The sequence below is a fragment of the Rhineura floridana genome, chromosome 6 (assembly GCF_030035675.1).
Source record: "Rhineura floridana isolate rRhiFlo1 chromosome 6, rRhiFlo1.hap2, whole genome shotgun sequence".
Lineage (NCBI taxonomy): Eukaryota > Metazoa > Chordata > Lepidosauria > Squamata > Rhineuridae > Rhineura > Rhineura floridana.
In genome coordinates this window covers 45950140-45971667 of record NC_084485.1, presented here as the reverse complement: position 1 = coordinate 45971667, position 21528 = coordinate 45950140, and the positions used below count along the sequence as shown (strand labels likewise).

At 40.8% G+C, this 21528-nt stretch overlaps 1 protein-coding gene and 1 long non-coding RNA gene across 5 annotated transcripts in view; one reads left to right on the top strand and one right to left on the bottom strand.

Moving 5' to 3' along the window:
• Positions 1-2487: 2487 nt before the first annotated feature.
• Positions 2488-4182, bottom strand: LOC133387251 (uncharacterized). Its single transcript, XR_009763424.1, has 2 exons — positions 3591-4182; positions 2488-2583 (listed from the first exon to the last, which is right to left on the bottom strand). It is a non-coding gene; the product is annotated as an uncharacterized LOC133387251 (long non-coding RNA).
• The window catches only part of ZNF341 (zinc finger protein 341), a 37907-nt gene continuing 20064 nt past the window's right edge, over positions 3686-21528 (top strand). The window contains exons 1-4 of one of the 4 annotated variants that reach the window (XM_061631650.1): positions 3686-3916; positions 12896-13006; positions 14036-14223; positions 19455-19604. In XM_061631650.1, coding sequence (XP_061487634.1) covers positions 3886-3916; positions 12896-13006; positions 14036-14223; positions 19455-19604 — 480 coding nt within the window. In that variant the 5' untranslated portion in view covers positions 3686-3885. Of the gene's footprint in view, positions 3917-12895; positions 13007-14035; positions 14224-19454; positions 19605-21528 lie in introns of those variants that run through there. The other 3 variants (XM_061631647.1, XM_061631648.1, XM_061631649.1) reach the window with 3 other exon arrangements.

Below are 21528 nucleotides of genomic sequence, written 5' to 3'. Positions count from 1 at the left end.
CCAACCAACTCTGAGCTTTCATTAAAAGAAAAAAAATCTCCAGCACTTGTAGAGTGAACATTAATATTAGGAAGCAAAATGTGCAGGCATCATTTGAAATAATTGCTTTGAGAGATGTGATGTTACTCCCACCTTTCAGTGCTTTTAGGTTAACGAGCAAAGTCAAGGAAGCTCTTAGAGGCAAAAAGTCTTCCTTCAAAAAATGGAAGTCTTGTCCGAATGAAGAAAATAAAAAAGAACACAAACTCTGGCAAAAGAAATGCAAGAAGACAATAAGGGATGCTAAAAAAGAATTTGAGAAGCACATTGCTAAGAACATAAAAACCAACAACAAAAAATTCTATCAATACATTCAAAGCAGGAGACCATCTAGGGAGACAATTGGACCCTTGGATGATAAGGGAGTCAAAGGTGTACTAAAGAACGATAAGGAGATTGCAGAGAAGCTAAATGAATTCTTTGCATCTGTCTTCACAGTGGAAGATATAGGGCAGATCCCTGAACCTGAACTAACATTTGCAGGAAGGGATTCTGAGGAACTGAGACAAATAGTGGTAACGAGAGAGGAAGTTCTAAGCTTAATGGACAATATAAAAACTGACAAATCACCGGGCCCGGATGGCATCCACCCGAGAGTTCTCAAAGAACTCAAATGTGAAATTGCTGATCTGCTAACTAAAATATGTAACTTGTCCCTTGGGTCCTCCTCCGTGCCTGAGGACTGGAAAGTGGCAAATGTAACGCCAGTCTTCAAAAAGGGATCCAGAGGGGATCCCGGAAATTACAGGCCAGTTAGCTTAACTTCTGTCCCTGGAAAACTGGTAGAAAGTATTATTAAAGCTAGATTAACTAAGCACATAGAAGAACAAGCCTTGCTGAAGCAGAGCCAGCATGGCTTCTGCAAGGGAAAGTCCTGTCTCAGTAACCTATTAGAATTCTTTGAGTGTCAACAAGCATATAGATAGAGGTGATCCAGTGGACATAGTGTACTTAGACTTTCCAAAAGCGTTTGACAAGGTACCTCACCAAAGGCTTCTGAGGAAGCTTAGCAGTCATGGAATAAGAGGAGAGGTCCTCTTGTGGATAAGGCATTGGTTAAGAAGCAGAAAGCAGAGAGTAGGAATCAACGGACAGTTCTCCCAATGGAGGGCTGTAGAAAGTGGAGTCCCTCAAGGATCGGAATTGGGACCTGTACTTTTCAACTTGTTCATTAATGACCTAGAATTAGGAGTGAGCAGTGAAGTGGCCAAGTTTGCTGATGACACTAAATTGTTCAGGGTTGTTAAAACAAAAAGGGATTGCGAAGAGCTCCAAAAAGATCTCTCCAAACTGAGTGAATGGGCAGAAAAATGGCAAATGCAATTCAATATAAACAAGTGTAAAATTATGCATATTGGAGCAAAAAATATGAATTTCACATATACGCTCATGGGGTCTGAACTGGCGGTGACCGACCAGGAGAGAGACCTCGGGGTTGTAGTGGACAGCACGATGAAAATGTCGACCCAGTGTGCGGCAGCTGTGAAAAAGGCAAATTCCATGCTAGCGATAATTAGGAAAGGTATTGAAAATAAAACAGCCGATATCATAATGCCGTTGTATAAATCTATGGTGCGGCCGCATTTGGAATACTGTGTACAGTTCTGGTCACCTCATCTCAAAAAGGATATTATAGAGTTGGAAAAGGTTCAGAAGAGGGCAACCAGAATGATCAAGGGGATGGAGGGACTCCCTTACGAGGAAAGGTTGCAGCATTTGGGGCTTTTTAGTTTAGAGAAAAGGCGGGTCAGAGGAGACATGATAGAAGTGTATAAAATTATGCATGGCATTGAGAAAGTGGATAGAGAAAAGTTCTTCTCCCTGTCTCATAATACTAGAACTCGTGGACATTCAAAGAAGCTGAATGTTGGAAGATTCAGGACAAAAAGAAGTACTTCTTTACTCAGCGCATAGTTAAACTATGGAATTTGCTCCCACAAGATGCAGTAACGGCCACCAGCTTGGACGGCTTTAAAAGAAGATTAGACAAATTCATGGAGGACAGGGCTATCAATGGCTACTAGCCGTGATGGCTGTGCTCTGCCACCCTAGTCAGAGGCAGCATGCTTCTGAAAACCAGTTGCTGGAAGCCTCAGGAGGGGAGAGTGTTCTTGCACTCGGGTCCTGCTTGCGGGCTTCCCCCAGGCACCTGGTTGGCCACTGTGAGAACAGGATGCTGGACTAGATGGGCCACTGGCCAGATCCAGCAGGCTCTTCTTATGTTCTTATGAGGTCATAGCTGTGATTGACAAGTGCTATGGAGAAATTTAAAGTTGTCATTACTAAGAGAAGACAGCTTCAAAATGATCCAAGAAGATAATGGAGGCTTCTGGGTTCACTTTGAAACTATTTTTGGGTCTTCTTTTCTTTTAAAAAAAATGCTTTTATTCTATGCAAAGAAAAAAACACATTTTAGATAAGCAATCAGAAAACATAAAACACAACTGGTTTTCAATGGTTCTGAGGTACATTTTAATATTGTGTAAGTTTCTCTTTTAACAGTTTGGGTTACAAAGCTAATTAATATTTTCTTTTCCATACATCCTGTTGAGAAAAACAAACAAAGGAAAAGGTTGAGTTTAGAGACACTACAACGATGGATCAAACAAAAAACATTTTCACCAGATTGGCTGTCATGATTTCCATATTTTCAAATCTGCTAAGGATGGGTGGTACTGCATGTTATTTTGATTTGAAAACTACATAAATGTGCAATGTTGCATGAAAATAATTTGGTTTGCCCGTGTTCTCATTAATTTCACTTTGGTTTTTCAGCAATTGCTATCTTCCAGACATTCCTGTAACGTTATGTAATATTTAAATCTTCTAGGGCAGGACATTCTGTCCTGGACATGCCCAGGGACATTCTCTTCTGGACAATCCTCTGAGGGCCACATGTAACTAGTGGGTAGCGCCAGAGGCAAAAAGTAGGCAGAGCAACTAATGCTTTTACCTTTGTATAGTAGACTAGTTTTTACACACACCCACACATTTCCATATAAACCGCTATGCAATTTTCCCCCTGAAAAGCAATATATAAATACTCGAAATATTAAATAAACAAACACAAAAGTCCTTTTTGCTCCAGATTGTGCCGCCTTCTACTAGTAGGGCAGAGGGGCCAATCCACATATAGAGCAGTGAACCCTGAAAATATCCGTAACACCCCTGCTCTGTTTACATTCATTTGGCAAGGCATGCTTGTAAATGTCTTTGATTCATTTAAAAATAAGACGGTTAAAATTAAAGCTTCAGCTGCTGGAAATTTCTGCCAGTCACACAGCTCATGTTCGACAATCTTTGTGCATATCTACTCGGATGTAACTCCCACTGTGTGTTCAACCGTGTGTATTGCTAAGGAAGTAAGTATATAATGCCGTAGCGTTAAAGAGGCAAAGTCGAGGTTGAAAGAAAACTGGCAACGCGACTCTATCACTATCATTTCTTGTTCCTTCCATGGCTGAGTATTAAAGATTTTTAAAAAGCCCGAGCTCCTCTTGCTATGCCCTACTACAATCACCTAGTGTTCCGCAGTCTAAAGATTCTCTTACCTGGGAATAAGCCCCATTAAACACAGTTGAAAGTACTTCCAAATAATCACGCATAGGCTAATACGGCTGCACGCACGCCAAAGCGGCTGTGAGGCGGGCCGGCCCCTTCCAGCCCAGACGCACGCTTTCCCACAGAGAAGCTCTTTCCTCAGCCAGCCAGCCAGCCAGCCAGCCAGCGTCCCCTTCCCTCCCCTCCCCTCGTCGCCTCGCGCTCCCCCTGGCGGCCGAGCGAGCCTCCCTTTCCTTCCCACAATGCCCGTTTAGGTTCCTCTGCTGCGGCTGCCTCAGCTCCAAGATGGCGCAGGCGATATTCGAGGCGCTGGAAGGTATATATCGGGGAGTCGGGCGGGTTGAGGCCTAGCGCAGGGGGCGGCGGAGGGAAGGCTGAGGCACCACAAGGACAGACGTGGCTGTTCCACGCCGCGTGCTTCCCCTCCCGCCGCTGTGGACGGGACGGGCTGAGAGAAGCCTGCGGGGCCGCCCCAGGGAACTGCGGGGCCGAGGGAGGGTTCATGGAACAGCCGCTGAGCCGGGCAAGCTGCGCCTTTTTTAGCGGAGTAGCTGCTGCACCCGTCGGGTTGCAAGTGCGCGTCTTTTCCCTCCTGACAGAGTCTGGAGCAGCCAGATCCTGGCAGGACTTAGGGAGAAGAAGACTGAGCTAAATCTTGCTGGACCTTTTCCAAGCCAAGAGGGGCTCGCTCGCTCTTAGTCGGCCGCGGGGGGGGGCGCGCTTGGTCATTGGTATCTCTTGCCGTTCTGGGGGATCTAAGCAAGATTTTTCCAAAAAACAAAGAGAAGACGCCCCCGACGATATCTCAGTTTCTTCCTTGATCTAAGGTTCCCCTTTCTTCCAAGGAGACCTTTCTGTGCTTTTGTGTAGTATAGTTTTTTTGGTAAGACCACCTTTCCCAGAGAGGATGCATTTGTTTCTTTAAAATTTCATACTGGTTACTGCTAATGCGGTCTTTCGTTTTATAAACGAAATGGTATTCTCGATGTGTATGGATGTGGAAGTTGGACAGTTAAAAAAGCAGATAAGAGAAAAATCAACTCATTTGAAATGTGGTGCTTTGAGCATACCATGGACCGCGAAAAAGGCAAATAATTGGGTGTCACAACAAATTAAACCAGAATTGTCACTAGAAGCTAAAATGATGAAACTGAGGTTATCATACTTTGGACGCATAATGAAAAGACATGATTCACTAGAAAAGATAATGATGCTCGGGAAAACAGAAGGGAGTAGAAAATGAGGAAGACCAAACAAGAGATAGTTTGATTCCATAAAGGAAGCCACAAACCTGAACTTACACGATCTGAAGGGGGTTGGACTTGATGGCCTTATTAGGCCCCTTCCAACTCTACTATTCTATGAACAGGGTGGTTCATGACAGATGCTCTTGGAGGTCACTGATTCATAGGGTCGACATAAGTCGTAATTGACTTGAAGGCACATAACAACAACAAATACCTAAGAGTGTATAGCTGTTTATTCCCTAGTTGCATTGTAGTGTACATTCCCTCACAAATAGTGCTTATATTGGTTTTTGTGTTTCCTGCATCTGTAACTCAAATATCTCCATACTGGCTAGGATGCCTGGCTAAGAATCTAAAAAAACCACGATGGATCAGATCCTATAGTCCATCTTGTCCATCATCTTGGTTTTCTAGAGTGGCTAGATGCTTTGTGGAATCTCAAGGAAGACCTGAAGGAATAACCCTGTATTCTTCTTGTCTCTCAACAACTGGTACACTACCACTGAACCAGAAGATTACATACAGCCAGGGCAGTTTTTTGTGACAGTACTGACCAGTATGGAGTACTGGCACTTCATTTTTTGCTACCCATGCCAGTCATTTTGTGTTGCCACCCATGGTACTTTTATTAAGATGTGGGTACTGGCACTTTTTTTAACCAAAAAAGCACTGCATATAGCCATCATTAGTTGTAGCCATTATTCTCATCTAATCTCCTTTTTAAGCCACTTAAACAAGTAGCCATCACATTTTGTGGCAGTGAGTTCCATAAGTTAATCGTACAATGTATGAATAAGTACTTGCCCATCCAGAATCTTCTCGAGATCAATTTCCAGAATTTCCTCGAGATCAACCTGAGTTCAAGTTTTATAAGAGGGGAAAACATTTAATTTAATTAAACCCTATTATTTTTATCATACACATATAAATACAGTAACAGGGCCACAAAACTATTTTTGCTGTGTCTTGTGAAAGTATTCTATAGTGGCAATTCTATGCATTCTTACCTAGAAGTAAATCCCACTGAACAGGACTTCTGTGTAAACATGATATAGCCAGGAACCACATGGCATGTGGTGTCACTACAGTAAAGTAATGCTCACTACCAAGTTGGAGGTGCTTAATTTCTAAAATGAGTTATCAGATCATTAGTCTTCTAAACATGTGACTTAAACAGAAAGCCTGTTGGGACTGGTTGTGATGGGAACAATTCTGCACATATTTATATGTATTCTACTATTGTATCACTTGTGCGAGAGATACAGAAACCCCTTGCTGAAATTAATCTGGGGTGTTAGTTGACCTGGGAAAGCACCTCTAATGTGTTTTCTGCAGTGAAATCTGATGCAGACAATTGGTGATATTCGTCCATGACAATAAGTAGAATGTAAAATGATATATTTTATTAGAACATCTTTTTGGTGTAAGATATTCTATTCCAGTATTCTAGTTGCACTAAGCTTTTCATTAGGCAGAAAGGTAACTGATTAGGATGAGAAGGGTTTCTTTCACTTTGACTTCTCACTCACTTTTTTGTTTGGCGCTTCACTGATTGTCATAAGTGATAATGGTATACTAAATTGTATTGATCTTTTAGAGCAGATTAGGCAGATTTCAGGCTTTTTTGATCTACTTGTTTTTTTACTAGAACCCTGAGATCTACCAACAGTCTACCCATGGGTACCAGGTACAAAAGACATACCACTAGAAATAAAGAACATGATGTCTATGGAAACATTTTGATCTTAGGAATTTGCTTTCAGTATCGGAACTGCAATGAGCTCTCAATCTTTTCACACGAAGTTCATTCCTGGTTAGCTTCAGCAACCTTCCAGGGGTGTTGTGGCTCTAGACAGAGTTTCCAGTTAACTATCACAGTCCTGCCTCAGTACTGGCCATCAGTTTTGTCTAATCTTTTTAAAAAGCCACCTAAGCTACTGGATATTGCAGTATCATGTGGATCCATAAATTAATTATACACAGTGTGAAGAAGTGCATCTCTTTGTCAGTCCTGAACCTACTACCAATAAACTTGATTGGGTGTCCCTAAATGCTAGACTTACATGAGAGGGAGGGAAAAAATCTTTTTTTTTAATTCACTTCATATATTTCCCCATAGTAATGTTTTCCTCCCTAAATTAAAAAGCCTCAAACTATGGATTAGCATATTCAGTTTTTGTTGTGGTTATGTGCCTTCAAGTCAATTACAACTTATGGCGACCTTATGAATCAGTGACCTCCAATAGCATCTATCATGAACCACCCTGTTCAGATCTTGTAGGTTCAGGTCTGTTGCTTCCTTTATGGAATCAATACATGTCTTGTTTGGTCATCCTCTTTTTCTGCTCCCTTCTGTTTTTTCCAGCATCATTATCTTTTCTAGTGAATCATGTCTTTTCATTATGTGTCCAAAGTATGATAACCTCAGTTTCATCATTTTAGCTTCTAGTGACAGTTCTGGTTTAATTTGTTCTAACACCCAATTATTTGTCTTTTTCATGGTCCATGGATGCGCAAAGTTCTCCTCCAACACCACATTTCAAATGAGTTGATCTTTCTCTTATCTGCTTTTTTAACTGTCCAACTTCCACATCCATACATAGAGATCGGGAATACCGTGGTCTGAATGATCCTGACTTTAGTGTTCAGTGATGCATGTTTGCATTTGAGGACCTTTTCTAGTTCTCTCATAGGTGCCCTCCCCAGTCCTAGCCTTCTTCTGATTTCTTGACTATTGTCTCCATTTTGGTTAATGAGTATGCCAAGGTATTGATAATCCTTGACAAGTTCAATGTCCTCATTGTCAACTTTAAAGTTACATAAATGTTCTGTTGTCATTGCTTTAGTCTTTTTAACGTTCAGCTGTAGTCCTGCTTTTGTGCTTTCTTCTTGAACTTTCATCAGCATTTGTTTCAAATCATTACTGGTTTCTGCTAGTAGTATGGTATAGTCTGCATATCTTAAATTATTGATATTTCTTCCTCCAATTTTCACACCTGCTTCATCTTGGTCCAATCCCGCTTTCCGTATGATATGTTCAGCATATAGGTTAAACAAATTGATAAAATACACCCCTGTTTCACACCCTTTCCTATTGGGAACCCATCGGTTTCTCCATATTCTGTCCTTATAGTAGCCTCTTGTCCAGTGTATAGGTTGCGCATCAGGACAATCAAATGCTGTGGCACCCCCATTTCTTTTAAAGCATTCCATAGTTTTTCATGATCTACACAGTCAAAGGCTTTGCTGTAATCTATAACTCACAGGGTGATTTTCTTCTGAAATTCCATGCTCCGTTCCATTATCCAACATACGTTTGCGATATGATCTCTGGTGCCTCTTCCCTTTCTAAATCCAGCTTGGACATCTGGCATTTCTTGCTCCATATATGGAAGAGCCTTTGTTGTAGAATCTTGAGCATTACTTGCATTGGATATTAAGGCAATAGTTTGATAATTACTGCATTCCCTGGGATCCCCTTTCTTGGGAATTGGGATGTATATTTAACGCTTCCAGTCTGTGGGCCATTGTTTAGTTTTCCATACTTGTTGACAAATCTTTGTCAAAATTTGAACAGATTCTGTCTCAGTAGCTTGTAGCAACTCTATTGGTATGCCATCTTTTCCTGGTGATTTGTTTCTTCCAAGTATTTTAAGAGCAGCTTTCACCTCACATTCTAAAATTTCTGGTTCTTCATCATATGGTTCCTCCATGAATGATTCTGTCATCCTGGCATCTCTTTTACAGAGTTCTTTAGTGTATTGCTTCCATCTTCTTTTTATTTCATCTCGGTCAGTCAGTGTGTTCCCCTGTTGATTATTCAACAGCTCTACTCTTGGTTTAAATTTCCCTTTCATTTCTTAATCTTTTGGCATAGGGCTCTTGTTCTACCCTTTTTGTTGTCCTCCTCTATTTGTATACAATAAGTATTGTAATAGTTCTCTTTGTCCCTACATACTAGTCGTATTTTTGAATTTAGGATTCTGACTGTGTTTCTATCTCCTTTTGCTTTTCTTCTCTCTTTAACCATTTTAAGAGTTTTTTCAGTCATCCATTGAGGTCTTCCTCTCTTTTTAACTAGAGGTATTGTCTTTTTGCATTCTTCCCTGATAATGTCTCTGACTTCACTCCATAATTCTTCTGGTTCTCTGTCAACTAAGTTTAAAGCCTCAAACCTGTGCCTTATTTGATCTTTATATTCTGGGATGTTATTTGAATTGTATTTTGGCCTTATTGTTGTTTTTCTTTAGCTTTACTCTGATTTTCGATACGACCAGTTCATGATCTGTACTGCAGTCTGCTCCTGGTCTTGTTTTTGCAGAAAGTATGGAACTTCTCTATCTTCTGTTACCAATTATATAATCAATTTGATTCCTATATTGACCATTTGGTGATGTTCACGTGTACAGTCTTTTTGGTTGCTCAAAAAATGTGTTTGCAAGAAACAAATCATTGGCTTCACAGAATTCAGTAAGTCTTTCTTCTGCTTCGTTTCTGTCTCCTAAGCCCCATTTCCCCACAATTCCTAGTTCTTCTCTGTTTCTTACTTTTGCATTCCAGTCCCCCATGATTATCACCACATCTTGTTTTGGTGTGTGATCGATTTCTTCCTGTACTTCTGCATAAAATCTTTCCAATTCCTCTTCTTCTGCATTTGCCTTTGGAGCGTAGACTTGGATAATGGTTGTGTTAAATATGTTTCCGATTTAATCTCATTGATATCACTCGCTCAGACCTTGCGTTGTAAGCTCCTAATTGCTTTTGCTACATCACTTCTCACTATTAAAGCAACCCATTTCTTCTTAATTTCTCATTTCCTGCATAATATTCAGTTTATTTTAGCAGTATTCTGTTTAAGATGATACTAAGTTTTTTACCTAGATAACCAAAATAACCCATGACATAGTTTAGCCTGTTGCTAAAGCAATGGTGGTATATTAAACAAACCATTTTTCTGGTACATGATAAAACAGAATCTACAACTCATGATCATAGAAGTACTTCCTGTATTGAAGCAAAAAAAAAAGGGGGGTCTTAAATGGACATCAAATAAAATATTTAGTTCTTTGTCCAGAATATGTATAATATACACTTTTTAATAGATTCTGCGGATTTGGAGACTATGAAGTTTTTAGTGAAGAAAAGGGAAGTTCTGTCTATTTTGTGAATGTAATTGTTAAGCAAGTCAGAGAGACGAGACAGCAGCAAACACTGTGGTAATATTTACAACACAAAAACAACAGTGGATACTGTTTGAAGAATGTGAAGGCTGAAATCATAAGCACATTTATCAGGAAGAAAACTCTTATGGAACCCAATGACTTGCATAGCAAAGGGAAATCAAGATGCTTAAAAACACTGCAAAACTACTAAGGGAAAGGGTGAAATCCAACTAAGTCATATGCAGAGAAGATCCATTGAAACCAAAGGACTCAAGTTACTCAAGTCTATAGATGTCAATGGGACTACTCCACAGTTCGAGGCAGTATGCTTCTGAATACCAGTTGCTGGAAAGCACAGGGTGGGGAGAGTGCTCTTGCACTCAGGTCCTGCTTGTGGGCTTCCCATGGGCATCTGATTGGCCACTGTGAGAACAGGATGGTGGATTAGATGGGCCACTGGCCTGATCCAGCAGGCTCTTCTTAGGTTCTTATGAGTATGACATGGGATATGGTTCTAAGACCTGTGTATAACTTTCTTGGGTTTCTGGAGAAGTATATGAAATACTAGAGTGAAATTGTGTTCCAACAACTGAACTGCAAATCTTAATAATGGACCTCAAATCTTGATTTGAATTTTTTGCCACAATATGGACACAGTGCAGCAACTGTTTTCTACCCCCTTTTTGGCCACTGTAGTACTGTGTAGCTTCCATTCTGTGTTGTATCTACTGTGTCTACATCTGCCACTTACTGGAAAAGATGCAGGTTGGAAAATGAGTGACAGATAGTGGTGCTAACGGAGAAATGAAAAGGGAAAAGTTTTAAAAGGTTCTTGGCTTTTTATGGATGGCTGCCTGAAAGAAATGGTCCAGAATCTTGCTCTGTTCTCTATTCAGTGATCACACAAGATTATTTCCTCTGTTGCCGATTTCAAATAGTCTGGATCATTTCAAACAGTCCTGATAGTGAATTGAAATGAGAGCCAGTGTTGTATGGTGGTTAGAGTGTCAGACTAGGTAGGACTGGGGAGACCCAGATTTGGCCATGAAGCTGACTAGATGACCTTGGGCAAGTCACAGTCTGTGCCTAATCTACCTCACGGGGTTGTTGTGAGGATAAAAGCGGAGAGAACTCTATTTGTCCCCTTGAGCTCCTTGAAGGAAAGATGGGATATAAATATAACAAATGCAGATTGTGTGAATGTGGGTAGTGTTAGGGAAGCAGTAAAGCAACAGCTGTGCAGTTTTTCCAGTCCTAATCCAAGTCCTGATGAAGACATACATTTTACCATCCCTCTGCAAGAATTTATGAGAACCATTCAGCAAGATATTGTGGAGCAGATGGTTTGGCAACTGAGCCAACAGTTAGCTGTTTTCTTCCTCACTTACTCTACCTGTATTATAGAAATAGGTACAGCTGCTAAAGATGACAACTAGCTCACCTTTGCACTCAATCTACCATCATTTCCCAGAGAGCTACTTGTCACAGCTATATGTAGTCATCTAAACAGCTATCCTGATATCTGAAGCTTACTATTCACTCCAATTATATCAGAACTCTTTTTGAACTTGCAATGTGCCTGCATTACTTTATAAGCTATGATGAAGGCCAAGGAGCCACAGTCTCCTCTCAGCTAGTTGATCACTTCCTTGCTCTCTGAAGTATCCTGGCCTGTCTGAACACAGGATCAGTGTCAGTTACGTTATCCCTAAAACACATTCTTCCATTTCCTTTCAAATACAGTAGTGTGAATGCTGACCATGACACACACATGATTCTATGCAGATTGCTTTGCTGTAGTTTTTTCTTTGCAAGATTTAATCCAAAAGATCAAGGAAACAGTTTTTTAGCTTCAGTACAATACTTCCTGTGAACCTGCAGAAAACTTGGCTGACGGTACAATCCTGTGCACTATATTTCTTCAGGATTAAATCCTGCTGTGTTCAATGGGGTTTACACCTTAGTAACTGTGTTTAGGTTTGTAACCTGGGTGGGTGTAAGAGGCTAGATACTGAGTTTCTAACATTTCCTTCTGGCTGTGAAAATAAACAAATCAATGAGATTGTGGGCTGCTAAACCTTTTAGTGCAGTGGAGGGGCACCTCTGGCCCATGAGCCTAATTAGGTCTGCCAGGCCTCCCTATTTGGCCAGTAAGGCTGTTTGAGTCAAGCCATGTCCACCTGCTTTACATGACATAAAGACACAGCTGGGCTTAAAAGGTGTTTGCAGGCACAGCTGAGAAATGGAACCTGCAAAGCCCCATATGTGGCACTGTGAAGACCCAACAATCATCTGATAATCAGGGCTTGCATAGAGCCATGTGTGATGCTTTGAAGTGCTGACAATCATCTGATTGGTGGTGGTCAAATCCAGCATAGAGCTGAGTAGGGCACTTTGAAGCCCTGACGATCAGCTCATTGTTGAAATGTCATGCATCATGCATGGCTCTATGCAAGCATTGATGATCAGATAATTGTCGGGGCTTCAGAAGTGCTGCATATGGTGATGTCACTTGATTGACCTTGATCCAGTTCCCTACCCCTATTTTAATGTTTTTAAATAGCAACTTATTTGACCAAGTTCCTGCACTTATGTCCTAGAAATAATTCTCTTACTGGTGGGATCTTAGAAAAACTTTGCAGTCTAGTTGCTTTATTAGAATAATCAACATGATCGGTTTTGAAAATTGTGGGATGTGAATATCATGTAGGTGGGTGTGATGCAAAGTGTGAAAACATTAATGAAGGAGGAAGATAGTTATATTGTAATCTGGTTAGGATATTGGTGTCTTGCAATATAATGTAGGATATATCTGATATAGTTAAAATCATTCAAATCCAGTGTTTCAAAATACATTTCCTCTAACCACCATTTTTGGTCCTCCAGGAATGGATAATCAGACTGTGCTGGCTGTTCAGTCCTTGCTAGATGGCCAAGGAACAGTAACAGATCCATCAGGACAAACGGTCAACACATCTACCACCATCCAGTCCATGGGTGAGTTCCTTCTCTGCATATCAAAGTAGACCGAAAGAAAAGAGTTATTTCCAGTTAGCTTGTTGTAAGGATCGGAAACATGTGGCCTTGGAGGCTTCTGATGCAGCCCACGGGGCCCCTCCTCCTCAGCCTCTGTGGTGGCTTCCCTTGTTCCCTAATCAGTATGGAAAAACAACAAATTGCTGGCTCTGGGGTCCTGATCTTATTACAGGGCCTGGCATGGTGGTGGTGGTGAAGAGGGTTTTAATGCTCCACAGCTCCATGGCCCTAATCTAGTTTGGCCACCCCACATGCTAGATTGGCACTTTTCTGTAGTAGCCTTATGTCTGTTGAACTCCTTCCCAAGAGAGTTACATTTGGCCCATTCAGTGCTGGCTTTTAAGTGGATTTTGGAAAGCCATTTATTCTGAGCAGCATCTGAGTATAGCATCTAAATTAGCTATACTTTTTAATGTTCTATACTGCCGCTGGTTTTAAATTGCTTTTGCTAGCTAGAAACTGACATTGTATAGATTTTGGTATGTGGTGAAAACATTTTTATTTCAGCAAGCATTTCTGGGATGTTATTTTTATCTGATCACTCATGATACTCTACTGTTTTATTTATGATGTATGTTATTCTATACTTTAATTTGGTGAAGAGATCTATGATTATAGGTGATTTATAAATAATTAAAATAAATATAGAATTTGAGTGTGGTGCTGCCTTTTGAAAATGTTTCAACGGCTGCTTTTAATTTTGGTTGCGTTGAATTGGAATTATATTTTATTCTTTTATGTAAGCTGCCTTGAGAGGGCAACCATAGTTTGCTGTGTAAATTGTGAACTTTTCATCAACAAAAACTGCTCTTAGAAAGCTAAGCATAGGTAATGCCATTAAGGGAAATCCCACAGTTTGACAATTCACTTGCTTCTGTACTGGCCTGAAAGGCAGGTTTACTTTCTCTTGTTGAAAGTCTACTTCCTCTTTCAGTGCAATTGAAAAGGACCCTGGAGTTGGATTAATAACTTTTTCTATTTTGATTCCAGATGATGAAGATGTTTTTCTTTGCGGGAAATGTAAGAAGCAATTCAACTCATTGCCGGCATTCATGACCCACAAACGGGAGCAATGTCAAGGCAATACTCCCTCATTGGCTACAGTTTCACTGGCCGCTAACAGCGTATACACACCATCAATTACATCAGTTCAGCAGGCACAGACCACCAATCGTCAGGTATAGAAGTTGAACTCTTGGAGATCTGTGCCATTAACAGTGGACAGCATAAATCAAGTAGTCTAGAACTATAGCAGTAGTCTAGAACACAGGAGGGCAGAAGGTAGATTAGGATCTACTACAAGATCTGCAAAGATTTCTGACTTCATAAGTAGATAAGAGTCTGATGGATCAGACCAGTGGCCCATCTAATCCACCATCCTGTTCTCACAGCGGCCAACCAGATGCCTATGGGAAGCCCACAAGCAGGACCTGAGCCCAACAGTTCTCTCCTCTCCTGCAGTTTCCAGAAACTGGAATTCAGAAGCATACTACCTCTAGCAGTGGTGGTAGAATATAGCCATTAGGGATAATAGCCTTATCCGCCATGAATTTGTCTAAATCTATTTTAAAGTCATCCAAGTTAGTGGCCATCACTACCTCCTGTGGGAGCAAATTCTGTGGCTTCGCTATGCACTGTGTGAAGAGGTACTTTCTTTTGCCCATCCTGAATCTTCCAACATTTAGCTTCATTGGACATCCATAAGTTCCGGTATTAGGAGAGAGGAAGAAAAAAATCTGTCTCCATTTTTTCCACACCATGCACAATTTTATACACTTCTTACTCTTCTTTTCTCTTAGCTAAAAAGCCCTCAAAGACTCCCAACAGTGTAGCAATCGTAACAACAAAATAACTCCTACTGCAGGGGCATTATTGACCGGGGATCCAAGCTCTGATACTTTTGCATGGGCCCCAGATCCCCTACCCCTTTCCTTCCCTTTTAAAAGACTTTTTGGGCTGTTTTAATTAAAGAATGGCTGGGCATACTGCAAAGTGCAGTGCTGGGGAAACCCCAGGCACCTGCCATCATAATTAGTTCAGAGGCATCTAGTATATAACATATGCAAATAGGTCTTGGGGGTCAGAGTCCTGTTTAAGCTTCTAGCAAATTTGCTGCTGAAATGAAGAAAGCTAGGGGTAACCAGGAATGGATTTTTGTATGGAAGGATTGTGAGCTCTATTTGGTTTTGTGCCTTCAAATCGATTACGACTTATGGCGACCCTATGAATCAGTGACCTCCAATAGCATCTGTCATGAACCACCCTGTTCAGATCTTGTAAGTTCAGATCTGTAGCTTTCTTTATGGAATCAATCCATCTCTTGTTCAGCCTTCCTCTTTTTCTATTCCCTTCTGTTTTTCCCAGCATTATTGTCTTTTCTAGTGAATCTTCTCATGATGTGTCCAAAGTTCTAGCTTCTAGTGACAGTTCTGATCTAATTTGTTCTAACATCCAATTGGTCTTTTTTGCAGTCCATGGTATGTGCAAAGCTCTCCTCCAACACCACATTTCAAATGAGTTAATTTTTCTCTTATCCCCTTTTTTTAACTGTCCAACTTTCACAACCATGAACCATGGTGTTCAGTAATACATCTTTGCATTTGAGGACCTTTTCTAGTTCTCTCATAGCTGCCCTCCCCAGTCCTAGCCACCTTCTGATTTCTTGACTGTTGTCTGCATTTTGGTTAATGACTATACCAAGGTATTGATAATCCTTGACAAGTTCAATGTTCTCTTTGTCAATTTTAAAGTTACATAAATCTTCTGTTGTCATTACTTTAGTCTTGACGTTTCAGCTGTAGTCCTGCTTTTGTGCTTTCCTCTTTAACTTTCATCAGCATTTGTTTCAAATCATTACTGGTTTCTGCTAGTAGTATGGTATTGTCTGCATATCTTAAATTATTGTCAGATTGATCTTCATCCTGTGTTTTTTCCTCTCCGAGCCTGAGCCCTCGAAACCTCAATGCGTTGTCACGCTGGTGATGGTGCAAAAGTAGCTGCTTTTGCCTCTGGCTACGCCCACCACTGACATGTGTCCCCCCAAGGAGAATGTGGTCATTGGCCTGAAAAAGGTTCTCCGCCTCTGTTGCTGTTGCCGATAATGATGAATTATGTGACTTCTCACCCACCCAGAGACCCAGGGCAGGTTACAACAGATTAAAAATTCAATATTCAAAACCGTTTAAAACAAATTACGATCACAGGAATAGGAAGGGCCCTGAAAACACATATCTCAAGTGTCAAAGGCCAAGGCATCTTCAACATATTGTAACTGAGTTGTTTCTATGTTTTTGTTTAGTTTTATTGCTGAGATTTTGATGTTCTTGATGTTTTATATGTTTTTGCTTTGTACGTCGCTCAGAGTGGCTGGGTACCAGCCAGATGAGCGACTAATAAATCGAATAAATAAATAAATAAATAATAAATTGATATTTCTCTCTCCAATTTTCACACCTGCTTCATCTTGGTCCAATCCCGCTTTCCGTATGATATGTTCTGTGTACAGATTAAACAAATTGGGTGATAAAATACACCCCTGTCTCGCACCCTTTCCTATTGGGAACCAATCGGTTTCTCCATATTCTGTCCTTATAGTAGCGTCTTGTCCAGAGTATAGGTTGTGCATCAGGACAATCAGATGCTGTGGCACCCCCATTTCTTTTAAAGCATTCCATAGTTTTTCATGATCTACACAGTCAAAGGCTTTGCTGTAATCTATAACTCACAGGGTGATTTTCTTCTGAAATTCCTTGCTCCATTCCATTATCCAACGTATGTTTGCGATATGATCTCTGGTGCCTCTTCCCTTTCTAAATCCAGCTTGGACATCTGGCATTTCTTGCTCCATATATGGAAGAGCCTTTGTTGTAGAATCTTGAGCATTACTTTACTTACATGGGATCTTTAGGCAATAGTTCAATAATGACTGCATTTCCTGGGATCCCCTTTCTTGGGAATTGGGATATATATTGAACGCTTCCAGTCTGTGGGCCATTGTTTAGTTTCCCATACTTCTTGACAATTTTTGTCAAAATTTGGACAGATTCAGTCACAGTAGCTTGTAGCAACTCTTGGTATGCCATCTTTTCCTGGTGATTTGTTTCTTCCAAGTATTTTAAGAGCAGCTTTTACCTCGCATTCTAAAATTTCTGGTTCTTCATCATATGGTTCCTCCATGAATGAATCTGTCATCCTGGCATCTCTTTTACAGAGTTCTTTAGTGTATTGCTTCCATCTTCCTTGTATTTCATCTTGGTCAGTCAGTGTGTTCCCCTGTTGATTATTCAACATCCCTACTCGTGGTTTAAATTTCCCTTTCATTTCTCTGATCTTTTGGAAGACCATTGAGGTCTTTCTCTCTTTTTAACTAGAGGTATTGTCTTTTTGCATTCTTCCCTGATAATGTCTCTGACTTCACTCCATAGTTCTTCTGGTTGTCTGTCAACTAAGTTTAAAGCCTCAAATCTGTTCCTTATTTGATCTTTATATTCTTCTGGGATGTTATTTAAATTGTATTTTGGCATTAGGATTGCTTTGTTGTTTTTCTTTAGCTTTACTCTGATTTTCGATACGACCAGTTCATGATCTGTACCGCAGTCTGCTCCTGGTCTTGTTTTTGCAGAACATATGGAACTTCTCTATCTTCTGTTACCAATTATATAATGAATTTGATTCCTATATTGACCATCTGGTGATGTCCACGTGTACAGTTGTCTTTTCAGTTGCTCAAAAAATGTGTTTGCAAGAAACAAATCATTGTATTCACAGAATTCAATAAGTCTTTCTCCTGCTTCATTTCTATCTCCTAAGCCCCATTTCCCCACAATTCCTAGTTCTTCTCTGTTCCCTACTTTTGTATTCCAGTTCCCCATGATTATTGTTTTGGTGTGTGATCAATTTCTTCCTGTACTTCTGCATAAAATCTCTCCAATTCCTCTCCTTCATTTGCCTTTGGAGCGTAGACTTGGATAATGGTTATGTTAATAGTTTTCCCATTTAATCTCATTGATATCACTCGCTCAGACCTTGCGTTGTAGCTCCTAATTGCTTTTGCTACATCGCTTCTCGCTATTAAAGCAGCCCAGTTTCTTCTTAATTTCTCATTTCCTGCATAAAATATTTGTAGTCCCATTCCCGTCCATTTTAATTCACTCACCCCAAGTATTGTAATGTTGATACATTCCATTTCTTGCTTGACAATTTCTAACCTTCCCTGGTTCATGCTTCTCACATTCCATGTTCCTATTGTGTGTGTCGTACAACTCTGGACTCTCCTTTCGTCTCTGTGCGCATCAGCATCTGGGCTTCTTTTTGGCTATGACCCAGCTGCGTCATTAGTCACAGCACTACTTGTCCTTGTCCTTTGTTCTTCCCCAGTAGTTCGGTGAATGCCTTCTGACCTGGGGGTCTCATCTTCCAGCACTATTTCATATTGCATTTTGGATACTCTGTTCATAGGGTTTTCATGGTAAGAGGTATTCAGAGGTGGTTTACCATTGCCTTCCTCTAAATTTGGATGCATCTTAGTCTGGTGTCTCAGCTTTGACCATTCAGCCTTGGGTGCCCCTGCTAGGAGTCTAGCCTCTTGGTCTAGCCTCCTGACGGCATTGCTCTCGGCTTCTTCAACACTCTCAAACCCCCTCACCACGTTAAGATGTGCATCCTAAAGGGGGTCAGTTCTGGTATTCGAACATATTCACGGCTCAGAGTTCTTTAATTCTGTATTTTGCACCAGGCTCCAGTTGGTGGATTTCAGTATAAAACAAGTATGTCCCCCATGCCTGAAGTCTAGCAACCCCTGGTTGATTACAGCTTTTGAAAAACCTTAAATCAACTCTGCAGTTGATTAATAGGAGCATTCACCACCATATGTAAAACAGAATGCAGGATTGTATAACATATAATGTATCATTTAGTTTTTCACCAAACTTTAAATGACAGTATTGGGCAGCAAGCATAAATCTTGCAACTTATACAAAACAAACTTAACTTGATTGGAAAGATGATATAAGATGTTGCATACATCAGCAGCATCATATAACTGGATTTTAAAAAATCTATAATACAAAAAGGGTTATATTCAATGTAGCGCTAAGTTGCTGGTTCTGTCAGCACAAGGAAAAAGTTACAGTCTGCATACAGTAAAATATTCAATGCATGAGATGGAAGTGTTGTAAGGATTAAATAAAACAGTGTTTGTCAAGTACTTTGCGCATTCAGAGTGCAATATAAATGTTAAGTGTTGTTACTTTTCAGGCCATTCTGTAGATGCTTCTTATGTTCTTTCTGACAGACAGAGAGATATTATGTTGATTAATGGATTTTTTCTAGCCTATTTTAAGTTATTCTTTCTGTGCTGAGATGTGACATAAAGTTTTTTTTGTTTTTGTTTACTCCTCCTCCCTAACAGATCTCTACATATATTACCGTCCCACCCTCCCCTCTGATCCAGACATTAGTACAGGGGAATATCTTAGTGAGTGATGAGGTCTTGATGTCAGCTATGTCTGCTTTTACAACCCTGGACCAACCAATGTCTGCAGTACAACCCTCTGTACAGGTAAGCAGAATGTTTTTCTGCCCTTTAAGATGCATACATGCTCTGGCAAATTAAACTATATCAAGGGTAAGAGGAAATGTTATTGATAGCATGGCCCCCAAAAATTAAGGATGTGTCAGAAGCCAAAAGCCTATTGGAACATCTCTGCTCCATCATTTGATATCATCACTATGATTTTCAGATATTACACAATGGCTGTTTTCACGCTGGCAGTAAAACATACATAGGCCTGAGTATTAAATCCATGGTTACTGTTCAGGAAGATAGGATATATTTTAGTTATTGCACATCAAATTCCATCCATCCCAGTGGTCAAAGAGGCAGAGAATATCCAGTAGCATTGTGAAAGGCATGGAAAAAAAAGGAAACAATAGAAAATAGTGTTTGTAGAAATCCATGGTGTGTCAACAACACACATATATGCAACTCTGGTGTTGCATATTTTCTTTCTGAAATCCAGCTGAAGTATTTTGTGATACTTTAAAGATTAACAAATGCAAGTGGGAACAACAACAAAATGTTGCAGCATGGCGTGTTCCTGTTTAGGGTTCCAGCCAGTTAGTCATGCAGTCTCCCATGGGTTTCTCCTCAACAGTCAGTCATCATTCCAAGGCAACAATGAATTATTTTTGGGTGTCCTATCCCAATGTTTTTTCCCCTATTTTGTACTTCTGCAAACCTTGTGGTTCCCTTGAGCTTACTGATGCCTCCCTCTTGTGCATGGATGGTGCCATGTTGAGTTCATAAAGATCCACATTCTGAGAATGAATTCACTATTAGTATATAGGACAAATGGGGGCCTGGAACAAAGTATTATATAGATTTATTAAGAAGTTTAGTGCCCCACCCAACCCCACTTTTATTATTTATTTATTTATTAAATTTACTTCCCTTCTCCCATTGTCACTCTTCTTCCTCTCTTCCTGCTGTTTCACATTTTGCAGTTCTCCTGAACTCTCTCTCCACCCCCCTTCCAGGTTTCTGCTTTCATCCTCTTTTCTCTGCCTCTTACGCTAAACTATCTCGGTGTCACGACCACTGTAGCCAGCAGGGATCTGGACATGGAGGGTACAGCGGCACCAGATGGGGAGCTAGGTCAGGTTCAGGGCTGAAGAGACTGCTGAAGATAGGAAGACTACTGGACCTGAGTCTGTTGGGCAGGAACTCCCAGAAGAACCTCCTAGACCCCCGGGGCATATAGGGCAGAGCCTGGACCCTCACGGGCACCTTCTCCTGAGCCTCAAGAATCAGCTGCCTCCCACCACACATCGCCAGACCAGCAGCGCAGGGAGTGCACTAGGAGAGAGGCTATGGAATGGAGGAGGAGTGCCTGTCTTCAGGTCAGAGAATTGGCGCTTGAAGGCTCTGAAGCTCTTTATAGGGGGGTGGAGCCTGGAGGAGGTAATCTGGAGATAGAGGCATAAAAGGCATCAGTCTACTCCCAACCTTTGTTGGAGCAAGCTGCTTACTTGAAGCTATCTGTGGTCCTTGCTGCTTTTTCCATGGGATTTGGCATCAGACCAGAACAGGTCACTTTGCTCCATCCTCTTCCATCTTGTGTCTCTTCATTCGTCTCTTTCTCCCCACCCTCATGCTGCTGCTTCCTTTTCACAACATGCTCAGTCAGGAGCTTTCAGAAGGACTTTTAGAAGCTTGCTGTGTGATATCTAGTTATAATGGATTTTTATGGCAATTTAATTTTAATTTTAATTTAATTATTACATTTATATCCCACCTTTCCTCCAAGGGGCTCAAGGTGGTGTACATCATTCTCCTCGATCTCCGTTTTATCCTCACAACAACCCTGTGAGGTAGGTTAGGCTGAGAGACTGTGACTGGTCTAAGGTCACCCAGCAAGCTTCATGACTGAGCAGAGATTTGAACCCTGATCTTCCAGGTCCTAGCCCAACACTCTAACCACTAC